Source organism: Natator depressus, chromosome 9, assembly GCF_965152275.1.
Source record: "Natator depressus isolate rNatDep1 chromosome 9, rNatDep2.hap1, whole genome shotgun sequence".
NCBI lineage: Eukaryota > Metazoa > Chordata > Testudines > Cheloniidae > Natator > Natator depressus.
In genome coordinates this window covers 88,131,570-88,144,074 of record NC_134242.1, presented here as the reverse complement: position 1 = coordinate 88,144,074, position 12,505 = coordinate 88,131,570, and the positions used below count along the sequence as shown (strand labels likewise).

At 42.3% G+C, this 12,505-nt stretch overlaps 1 protein-coding gene across 1 annotated transcript in view; it reads right to left on the bottom strand.

Moving 5' to 3' along the window:
• CUL4B (cullin 4B) overlaps positions 1 to 494 on the bottom strand; it is a 31,641-nt gene extending 31,147 nt beyond the window's left edge. Inside the window, exon 1 of the mRNA XM_074962536.1 lies at positions 265 to 494. Coding sequence (XP_074818637.1) covers positions 265 to 277 — 13 coding nt within the window. The 5' untranslated portion in view covers positions 278 to 494. The remainder of the gene's footprint in view (positions 1 to 264) is intronic.
• Positions 495 to 12,505: the final 12,011 nt, after the last annotated feature.

Here is a 12,505-nt window from a genome sequence, read left to right as displayed (position 1 = left end):
CGGGACGGATCGGGGCTTGTTGTTGTCAATACAAGGGAGAGAGGGAGCCTAAAGATGGCGGCACATCCGGCCGCCAGGCATTCTGGGAGACACCCGCCCGGAAACTCTGCCGAAAGCCCCAGAGCGGTGGAGGAGAGGGTCTCTCGACACCGACAGACCGAAGTATGGGGTGGGAGAACAGCCTCCCTGCGGGGACTTCTCCCCACTCGCCGTCTGTCTTAACCTGCCACCTTCTACTACCCCTTCCGCTACCCTCTGACCTACCGGAAGTGATCATGGTGCCGGCTGCTCGCGCCGGGTGACGGGACGGTTCGTTATCCCCTCGCGCTCCGGAGCGTGGGATACGTCGTACGCCAGGAGGCGTGGCTACATCACGACTCCGCGTGGCGGGAGCAGGGGGAGGGGTTGGGCTGGTTCCCTGTAGGGTCCTGTGCCTGGGTAACGCCCGCCCACCTCAGCCCTGGGACAGGGTTGGTTTGATCCTTGTCGGCTCCCGTACCTCTGCCCTGTTGAGAGAAGTACGTGCAGGCCCGCGTGGTGCCTGGGCCACTCCCGCTTCTCCAGCTTGGGGAGGGGGCGGCTGGGGCCCGGTTTCTCCCACGCTCGCTTAGGCGGCGGGACTGCCCCCTGGGACTGCTCCCTCCCCCGTAGCCGCTGCCCTCCCTGCGGGCGCGGACAGAGCCGGCTCGGGGGGAGGGGGCCGCTCCCCGCCCACTGAGCTCGCGGCTGCCCGCTCCCGCCCTGGGGCCGGGCCGCTCCGGGCCTGCCTCCCCTGGGCTGTGTGCGCGGGGGGGGTGCCTGTAGTCTCACGGCCCTGCCTCCCTCGGTGATCCGGGGGCAGCTGGGTGGAATCCCCTTTCGGCCGCTGGACGTCTGTGCCCTGGCTCTAAGCCGTTCCAGCGGACGTGTCTGGCTGCGTAGGGCGTGTCCTGCGCGCTGAGACCGCAGACGTTAAGGCTAGAAGCGACCATCTAGTCTGGCCTCTGTCCTGCACAGTGCAGGCCCAGAACCTGGCCCCTGCACACACCTTCAGCTGCTTTGTGTCCCTCGGGCTGCGGATTGTGTTGTCTTCCTGCCTGCCCCTCTTGTGGTTTCGCAGAAATGACTGGCCCGGAGCCTGAACGGTTGTGGGGCAGACACCCAGGTATGCTTGGCTGCTCCCCCATGCAGTGCATGTACTGCAAAAACTCACAGTCAAGATAACGTAGCTGCATTGTCACCCTGGCCTTATGCCTATGCAGGCATACTGTAAGCTACCTACTTTACAGCTGGGGAAGTATTCTGGAACTCTTGCACTTTTCTAGTGCCTTCCATGTGAGGATGCTCTCCCAATATTAACTAGGCATCACCAGCCCTTGGAGAAGCAGGTACGTATATGACGAACGGGGGGACTGAAACAGCTGAAGTGCAGCGACTTGCCCAAAGCTGTGGTAGTGCTAGAAAGATTCCAGATTTTAGAAATCCTGGTTTTGTTCTTTAACCACTAGGTACCACTCACTCACACAATGGCAAAGAGTAATATGCAAACGAGAACTGAATTAGAAAGACTTATTTAAATGATGGTATCTTTGATCTTGTTCTCCAATTTCAGACTTTAGTCAGTGGTTGGCTTAGAGTGGAAAAGGAGGATTTTCCCCCCACAGCTAATTCTGCAAACATCAGGTGGGTTATTTTTGAGAAAATTATAACTCTTGTGAAAATTTGCATTAGATCAAAATTTAGAAAACTTTAATCAAAATAAGTTTTTGGCTTTTTTATAGTTTAAGAGTCAGAACCATTGGCATCAGGATGGAGATAATTAGATCGCTTTCTTAACAGCCTTTTGTGGTACTGGTGTGTTTTCATCAGAAGAAAAAATAATCCACCGAGTGTACTGTTGTGAGTCACTGAGGACTGAGATATATTTGTGAAAGTAACAAAACAAGCTGTCAGACCGTGTTGCTGCAGACAGTGTCAAAGGACTACTCACGGGAGGTCACACCTGCTTTTTTGGGGCAGAAGAGGTCCTCAAAGAGAGACTGTTGGCAGCTATGTTATGATAGAAAAAGTTATGCTAACTTGTCTTGGCAAAAAGTATGGTTCACAGAGACAGAAGTAATTTTACTGAGTTTTGCTGGAAAAAATTTGTTTGGTCTGAATAGTAGAAAAAGAACTCCTGAGTCCTAAAACCTAATTGCAATGATGGATGGAAAAATAACTCAGGAGTGTTTTCTCTAGATTCAAGATATTTTGAACTTGCTTTTGAGTGGATGCATAATAGAATAAGCGTGTAATTGCATGGTTACTAATACAGATGCTCCCTGGGTTATGCAAGACCCGACTTGCGCAAATTCGACCTTACGCAAAAAGTTCCATAAGGCATAAATAAAATTTTTGAGTTGCGAAAATATTGCGTAGTGTATGGAAATGCAAAGTACTATACAGACGCTCCCTGGGTTACGCAAGACCCAATTTACGCAAATCTGCACTTACGGAAAAAGTTCCTTAAGCTAGAAATAGGAGGTTGTTTTTTGTTTTTTTTTTTTGCGTAATGGGTATACGTTTCTGACTCATGCAAAATTCAAGTTACGCAAGGCGTTCCAGAACGGAACAATTGTGTAAGTTGGGGAGCGTCTGTAGTGCGGTGTGCAGAGGAATACAGCAGTAGCATCTCCCACAAGGGAAGGCTTTGTGTTCTCACAGCCTCTCAGTCTTGTGTTATTTCAGTGATACTGTATTTCTGTTGTTTCACCCTATTATTTCATTCAAATCATGCCTGGAAAGCGACCAAGTGATAGCAAGAGTGCAAGACCAGTTCGTAAGCGAAAGAAGATTGATTTAGAGCAGAAAATGAAAATAGTGAAAAAGTATGAAGGCGGACAAAGCCTGTCATCAATTGCTCGTGAACTCGATTTGGCTACCTCAACAGTGAAGAGTATTTTGAATGATAGTGCACGCATAAAAGAGCATATGAAAGGGTCTGCTCTTTTAAAATCAACAGTCATAACGAAGCAGCGTTCTGGTGCTATCTATGAAATGGAAAAATTGTTAACAATGTGGATGGAAGATCAGATTCAAAAACGTGTGCCGCTTAGTCTAATGATTATTCAAGCGAAGGCTAAAAGTATTTTTGAAGACGTAAAGGGAAAACACAGTGATCCTAATGCAAAGTTTGTGGCTAGTCATGGGTGGTTTAATAGATTTAAACAACGTGCAAATTTTCACAATGTAAAAGTGAGTGAGGTTGCTAGTGCGGATACAAAAGCAGCTGAAAAGTATCCCGAAGTGTTACGAAAACTTATAGAAGAATATGGTTATACAGCCCAGCAAATCTTTAACGTCGATGAAACTGGATTGTTTTGGAAAAAAATGCTGGACAGAACAAACATTTCAAAAGAGGAAAAGATGATGCCAGGGTTTAAGTCTTCGAAAGATAGGCTAACACTTTTGCTGGGGGGTAATGCAGCTGGAGATTGCAAATTGAAACCGTTGCTTGTTTATCATTCAGAAAATCCCTGTGCATTTAAAGGCATTAGCAAGGCTACCCTTCCAGTTCATTTCCGTTCAAATCGAAAGGCTTGGATCACAATGGCACTTTTCAAAGACTGGTTTATAAATTTGTTTATCCCCGAAGTGGAAAAATTCTGCAGAGAAAACGACATCCCATTCAAGATTATGCTTATCGTCGATAATGCTCCTGGACATCCCGCAAATTTAGACGACTTTCACCCTAATGTAAAAGTCGTGTTTCTGCCTCCTAACACGACGTCACTCCTACAGCCCATGGATAAGGGGGTCATTGCTAATTTTAAAGCCTATTATCTACGAAGAACATTTGCACAGGCAGTAGAAGCAACTGGCAGAGAGACTGGCAAGACTTTACGCGATTTTTGGAAATCGTATAACATTTACCAAGCCATCATAAACATTGCTAAGGCCTGGGCAGAGGTTACCCAAGTTTGTTTGAATGCCGTATGGAAGAAAGCGTGCCCACAGTTCGTACGCAGCTTTAAAGGTTTTGAAAAAGACGAAACATATGAGAAGGTGGCAGATGAAATTGTGAAGCTTGCCGAGCAGCTTGAGCTGGAGGTTGATATTGGTGATGTGGATGAGCTTATCAAATCCCATGGAGCTGAATTATCAAATGAGGATCTCATGGAATTAGAAGCAGCAAAAGTAAAAGAGCAGACTGAAGCTGAGGATGAAGTTGAAGAAGTAGAAGAGCCACGACACTTCAATACCAAGGAGATGGCACTTGCATTTCGTGAGATTGACTCTGCAATGGCAAGATTTGAGAAGATGGACCCCAATTCCTCACGATTCTTGAAAGTTAACAGAGGCATTGATGAAACGCTGGCCTGTTATAGACAGATGTATGAAGAGAAGAAAAAGGCCACTATCCAGTCATGTCTCGATAAGTTTGTAAGGAAGGTTGAGAGGTCTGCAACGTCCACATCTCCACAGCCTTCCACCTCCAAAACCCCCTCTGACGACTCTGATGATGTAATGCCTATCTCCTCCTCTTTTTCCTCATTTACAAATTAAGCCCATTGTCATCCACCACCAAAATGCAGCCTTCAGTGTGCCAGGATAACAATAGGATTAAGGTACATGCAATATTTTTTGTTGTCATTGTTTGGTTTTTTTATGCTGGCACAATATATGTTTCCATCTTATGTAAAATTGGGGTTATGCAAGGCTTTCCGAAACGGAATGATTGCGTAGGTTGAGGAGCGTCTGTAGTATAATAAGAAAGATAAAATATAACAGTGTTGCTTTTGTTATCACTTAATTTTTTAGCCTAGTTAGTTTAGCTAGTCTTTATCAGTTTGTTTTTTCACTGTCCACTTGCTCACTTCTCCTTAAATTATTCAAGGATTTTAAATGCTGTATATTTAGAACCTGATGCTGAAAGGTGATTTCACTGGAAGTTGAGCATGCAAAGCAGCTTGCATGAGGTCCTCTGCATAGAAATGTTGCTACTAATAAAGGTATTATGCAACCTAAGAAACAGGCTTCTGTGTAAGTCTTGGTGAGATTAAGAATGATGGACAGTTGTATTACAAAACTTCGGTTTAAATGCTTCGAGGTTTATTCAAAGAGGCTCTATGCAAACAAATTCAGATCATGCAAAAACTCAAGTAGCCTTGAAGTCTTTGTTTGCAGATATGCCTCCAAAGACAGTCATGTGTGGAAGAGAACCTGGGGGAATTGGAAAATAGATAGTGATATCCTGCCGTGGGACCCAGTGAGACCGAAAGAGTTCAAGAAGGGAGATGCTAGCTTCCCATTGAAAAAAAAAACCTCTATGTGAACCCTGGGGCCAAATTATGCCCTCAGTTATACTGGTGTAAAACCACTGACTTATTTGGCTACGCTGAAATTACTCCAGGTTTACTCCAGTGTTACTGAAGGCAACATTTGGCCTTATATTCTTAATACTATCTGTATATTGTGTGAATATAGTAGTTTCTTAACTGTAACTAAAAAGGGTTACCGTGTCTAGCCAGCCTGTGATTACTAAGGTGTAGCTGTATTACAGAAAATTAATATGTCTTCCAAAGAGCTCAAGAAAATCCTCTTGGAATAGTTTGTCATTGTGACAAATTTTCCCTCTTGTTCATAGTCCAGTGAGAGAATAACAAGACTATTTGTGCTAAAGATAAAATGAGGCACCTGATTATTTTTTTAAATGAAATGAAAGATAATTGCTTTTAAAATTACTTATACACTTGAGTATTTATATAATGTTGGAGTTCTTTCATCTCTTTGTATTTTGTATATTTATCATTTTCCTTGTGTATATTTATTTTACTGCTTGAATAAATGTTGCTATTTATGCAGGTACCGTTTTACCCTGTGTACCACAGCTATAATTTCATTAAGCATTAGGCCCTAGTTAAATGTACAGTATCAAGGTTGGCCAGTTCACTTTGCCTGGGAAAAGAACCTCACAGTTTCCATACACTCTGGGTTCAATCCTGTTCTCACTGAAGTATATGGCAAAACTGCCATTGGCTTCAACAAGAGCAGGATTGGAGCCCATATGTCCTTTTTCCTTTTCTGTTAGCTATATAAAGAACCAAAGCACTTATGTCTAGTCAGACTAGAAAAAGATTGATGGATACTTTCTCTAATCTATTTTAACTATCTAATCTATGGCTTTTACTGTGCTAATCACCATGGTGGTGATTGTACATCCATTATCACAACCATCAGCAGACAAAATATAATTTGGACCTAATCAGCGATATAAAACATAACTGTCTTCACCAGAACCCATTCCCCCTTCCGGCAGCTGGGATCTTCATGCGAAGCCACTGTTGTTCCGTTCCCCCTCCACCTTCAGGGATGTCTCTTTCCCTGTCCTCACCTGTGGCACCAGGATCTCCTCCGGTGACAGACTCCCTGACCAGCCCCAGGGTTCAGTATTCAAGAGTCGGACCTTTTTCCACCCTGCAAAAGATAGGGCCTTGTTTGGGATTTAGAGGGTGGGGAAGGATAGCTTTTTTTCCGGTTAATTTTAAGATTTTGTTTGTTTAAAAATATTCTGTGTTGAATAATGTTAATAATTACTTCCGGTTTCTTTTTGAAGGACTATTTTTTTTGAAAGAGTGGAATAACACCCAGGAAAGCAGTGTTAAGGCTGCAAGTAACAAACAAGCAATGCTTCTGAAAGCATAATAAAAGCTCTGTTGTGCAATAGCTAGGGCCCTACCAAATTCATGGTTCATTTTGGTCAATTTTGTGGTCGTAGGATTTTTAAAACAGTAAATTTAATGATTTGGGCTATTTAAATCTGAAATTTCACAGTGTTGTAATTGTAGGGGCCCTGACCCAAAAAGGAGTTGTGGGGGGGTTGTGTACTGCAACCCTTACTTCTGTTCTGCTGCTGGTGACAGCTGCTTTCAGAGCTGGAGAGCGGCGGCTGCTGGCTGGGAGCCCAGCTCTGAAGGCAGAGCCACCACCCCCAGCACCAATGCAGAAGTAAGGATGGCATGGTATGGTATTGCCACCCTTACTTCTCTGCTGCTGCTGGCGGGGCGCCGCCTTCAGAGCAGGGCACCTGGACAACAGCCGCTGCTCTCTGGCCACCCAGATCTGAAGGCAGTGCAGAAGTAAGGGTGCTAATACCATGACCCCCCTAAAATAACCTTGTGACCTCCCCAATAAATCCTTTTTGGGTCAGGACCCCCAATTTGAGAAACACTGGTCTCCCCTGTGAAATCTGTATAGTATAGCGTAAAAGCCCACCAAAAAAAAAAACAGATTTGACAGGAGGAGACCAGATTTCAAGGTCTGTGATGCATTTTTCATGGCTGGGAATTTGGTAGGGCCCTAGCAATAGTTGTTAACATTTTGATAGTGGTACTAAAGAAAACATTTCAATCCATGTATCAAAGTGATTAATCTGTAGTCAGATGTTAAAAGGTAACAAGGAAAAATAATCAATGTGGACCTATTACAGTGCAATAGGTTTGTGATCAATTTAAAATATATTTAAACTACCTGCTAATTTTAAGAAATTACTTAAAAATGTAAAATAGAAGACTTCCTGTATGAGAGCTTCAGGTCTCAGTTTGTCTAGTGTAGTTTACAGCAAAATCTCACCCCTAGCATCAGAGGAACATAAGAATTGCTATACTTGATCAGACCCATGGTCCTTTTAATCCAGTATCCAATTTTTGATAGTGGCTATTACCAAATGCTTCAGAGGAAGGTGTATGAAATATTTTAGAAGAATTATGGAATAACCTTCTCACAGAGAAAGTTTCTTCCTAATACCTCTCATGTAGCGGTTGGCTTATGCCCTGAAGCATGATGATTTATATCTTTTCCAAACTTTAGGGTTTTTTAGAATCTGTACTATTTTACCTCTGGGTGTTCTCATTATATCTATATAAATATCTATCCTTTTGGCTTCAATGATATATTGTGGCAATGAGTTGCACAGGATAATTGTGTGTCTAATTTTTTTTATCAGTGTTAAGTGCTGACTCTGGAGTTCACGGAATGTCTCTGTTCTTTTATTATGAGAAAGATCAAGCTCTTTGATTCACCCTATCATCTCTAGATTATTATTTAGTATACCTTTGCCTTGTCTCCTCTCTAAAGTAAACAGCCTTAATCTTTTCAAGTGGGGGGTGTGTGTGTGTGTGTTGGGGGGGGTGTTGTATAACAAATACTGGAGCTGCAGAGAGAGTCTTATTTGAAAAATAATCACTATATGCTATTTTAAGGCACAGTATTACTCTGAAAAATGACTATGTAAAAATAGAACCTCTATTGAGTCAGATGCTCACTTTGTGAGTTCCAGGTTGTATCCTGTTGACTTCAGGGACAAAAATAACATTGTTGCTTTTATTCCTGTTAGCCATACAGCTTGTAGGGAATGGGTTGGATTCTATTCCTTCTTGTGCATCATCAATATAATCGTTTACTAAATTACAATCAGTTAGACTTGTGCAGCCACATTGAGAACAATACTTTAGCACTTCAAAAATATAGACAAAATGGAAGGAGTTCAGAGGGGAATCAATAAAAGTGACCAGGAGCTAGAAGGACTGATTTATGAGGGAAAATTAAAGGTTTATGCCTCCCAGAATCAGGCCCTAACACCGTGAAATACAACTTAGGCTATGTCTACACTAGAGACCTTAGAGCTTCTCCCGCTGACATTGCGTTGTGTGCACTACCGCTTATGCTGGTCAAACTGTGGCTCTCAGGGTGTGTGTTTTCACACCCCTGAGTGACATAAGTGGTAGTGTAGACATGGCCTAAGGAGGGTAAGTGACAACTGAGAAGATGGGATGTAACCATTCATTTTCTACAATATTTGAAGATTATGAACACTAAGGAGGGAGAGGAATTACTGAGGGTGATGTCCCCTGACAACTAGGAGTATTGGGATGAAATTAAGAAAGGGAAAATTTAGGCTGAATATTAGGAAAAATGTCCAGGTGATAAGAGGCTTCAGAACAGACTGTTAATGGAAGAAGTGGAAACACTATCGCTTAAGTTATTTAAACTGAAGAAAACAATATAAATGTACCTTGGGAATAATCCCATATTGGCAGGGACAAGGACTAGATCAAATAGGTCTTTCCCATTTTAATGTGATTGCATGGACTATGCAGTTTAGTGGCAAATTTAAATCCTTTAATTATTGCACTTATTGGCAAGTAGAAAGTACAACAAAACTTTTCACTTTGTCTTCTCTTGGCTTTGTCATGCAAATAAAAACCATACTGACAGGCTTTTTGGGTAAGGAGATGTGATGGATAAATGCAGATTGTTTGCACCAGGAGGCTCCATACTATCTTGCTTTAGTAACAGAGGTACTTCTCTGATGGATTATATCTACTAAAGGGACAACCCATCCTAAATGCTCAAATACTGAGGGACAATCTACACTCATTCCTATATTTGCTTTCTACAACCAACTCTCTGTATAACTTTTCATGAGTGATGTACCCGAGTATTTGGATTCTAATATCTAAACCAAGGATCGGCAACCTTTGGCACGTGGCCCGTCAGGGAAATCCGCTGATGGGCCGGGACGATTTGTTTACCTGCAGCGTCCGCAGGTTCGGCCGTGTGCAGCTCCCACTGGTTGCGGTTCGCCGCTCCAGGCCAATGGGGGCTGCGGGAAGCGGTGGCCAGCACATCCCTCGGCCTGTGCCTCTTCCCGCAGCCCCCATTGGCCTGGAACGGCGAACCGCGGCCAATGGGAGCTGCAAACGGCCGAACCTGCAGACACTGCAGGTAAACAAACCGTCCTGGCCCGTCAGCGGATTTCCCTGATGGGCCGTGTGCCAAAGGTTGCCGATCCCTGATTTAAACTGTCATTAAATTTAATCTAAATTTGGGTAATGTATTATATGTTTCTTATGAGTTTTTAAACAAACTTTGTATTTGTGGATAATCTAAGCACTATAACCGGATGTACAGACACACTTTTCTCAACCTGTATAAATGTAACATTAGCTTTAATAAAATTTTTAAATTTTCTCACCCTGCTCTAATACTTTGTCAGCTATGGCTTTCATGACCTTGAATTTGGTCTGCTAAAATTCTGTATGTATTTTGTTGTTTTTATAAACCGGATCAGTGGTTCACAGTATAAGGAAGGATTTTACAGTTTGGGAGATGAATTAACCCATTGTGGTAAATTTACAGAAAGGGAAACCTCACTGGTACACGTGCTCTAGATTCACACATAAAATAGCATTCGTTGTCAAAATACACATTGATAAGTGTTTGTAGAAGGAGAATAGTGTAGTTTTGGTATTTGACATAAGGATATGGACTTTGGTTTACATCGTGAGACTTCTAGTAGTAACCTTCAGTTATAACTGGTCCCACATCTGTTGTCATAATGCATTTAAATGTTATTACTTTAAAGTATATAAACCTACAGAATCAAAATGAGTCACTTTCTTAACATTCTCTCTCAATCTTGTTATTGCTGTTGATTTTAGTTTGCACATTTTCACTTCCTGATCACTCCTTTGTCAAATCTTGAATGAATTCCCATTACACACATGCAAACACAATCTCTTCATTTGCAGATTTGGTTAATGAAACATTTTAAACTAGTTATGTCTTTATTTTTTCATTTTCTCATGGAATATCCAAATTTTAAATAGGATGTTTCCTATTCCCATATTTCATGCAAGTGGGTATGGTAATTATAACTCATCTCTTGGTGTCTTGTTTGGTTCCATTATATGTACAAAAGTTCTCAATCTTGTGGACCCCCTTGGTTTTAATTTAGATTTATGATTAAAGTAGCTGGTAGATGCTAACAGATGAGAGATAAATGTCCAGCTTCTGACGTCTGATTACATCACTTAGTTACCATATGTCCATTATTGCTGCCAAGTTTTCTTATTTTTGCTGGTGTTAATGAATTCACCCCTCCATAGCTCTTTTCCCCATGTGGTATTCATTCTTCTGCCCTTCATATCCACTTCCAGCTTTTAATTGTTTGTGCGAAGCCTGTTCAGATATTTCCTACCAGAATAGATGACATATGTGTTTCCTTTACAGGAGTATGCAGGGAGTGTGCTGTATTTACATAGGATTCCATCTTTCTACTCTGGTAATTTAAAACAGCATAACTCCATGCCGGTTCTATTTAACAATCCGTATCTTACAATTGCTGACACTTTTCTGGAATCTCATTCTCTTTTTTGTTTTTTTCTGTGATGACAACACAATACTTCTATGTCCCCCATCACTATACTATCTGAGCACCTCACAAAAAGTAATGAATTTACCTTTGCAGCAGCCATGAGGTATGGAAGTATTATCCCTGCTTGACAGACGGGGGACTAAGGGATGAATTGTGAAATCCTCAGTGGACCTGACGTTGGTGATAAAACTCACATTGACTTCAATGGAGCCAGGATTTCACCCAAAGAGATTAAGGCCCAGATTAGTGGAAGTTAGGCCCAGATCCTCAAAAGTTATTTAGGTTCCTAAGTGATTTGGCTATGATCACCTATTAAATCAGGAGAGCCAGGAAATGAACTGAGATTTCCTTCATGCCTGGGTGGTACCAACTACAAGTCCGCCCTCCCAAGTCTCCTCTTATAGCTGTGATTATGGAGCCCTTGTTGCAGCTCCAATGTAATGGTTGTAATTTACTTTTTATAAGACCAGAATTGGTCTTCTCCAATAAAATTTTTCTCAAAACCAATCTGCGTGACATTTCTCACCTGTGGTCTCATTAGTATTTGTGTTTTAAATTTTCCCAATTTGAAGTGAATCAGACTGTTTTAGAGAAATGGAAGTGAGAAGAGGTTTTTCACTTTTTGAAAATAATTCAAACTTGTTGTTGTATTTTGGAATGTCATTGCTCAAGAACAGTTTATCTGAGAAACTGTTGGGTCATTTCATCGGTATTCAGGGAAAACTAGTTCCTATTGAGTTAATTTTGAAAGGTGTTTCCAGGCAGTGGAGTCAGAAAACTGAGACCTTGTCTACACTGCAAAGTTTTGTCTGCAAAAGCTGCCTTTTGCTGACAAAACAGGAAGTGTACACACTACAAAGCTACTTTTGGTGGCAAAACAACACCACCTCAATGAGAGGCATAATTTTAAAGCTTTTTGCGGCAAAGTTAAAGCGACAAAGCATCAGTGTAGACATTGCTGTTTGTTTTGTTGACGTAACTGGCATCTACCACTATCCCACAATGCCTGCTGTAACTGCTCTGCTCACTGTTTTGGTCTTTGTTGCCCTGCAAGCATGCGCCCCTCCCTTTTCAAAGCTCTGGGAACTGGGAAGTATGACAGATTAGAGTGCTGCTCTGCTTCTGGAACAAAGAGTAAAGTATTAATCTGGAAAGCTGCTGACAATCTACTAGGATACCTCTGGAACAATGGGATTGAGAAACCTGCATCATGTGATGCTGTACCTGCCCCATAAGGCATTGCAAACCCTTCCCAAAGCACCCTTTGCATCCAGTTGCATGGGGGGGGGGGTAGCTACTCTCAGCCTTGATGCAAGAGCTGCTAGTTGT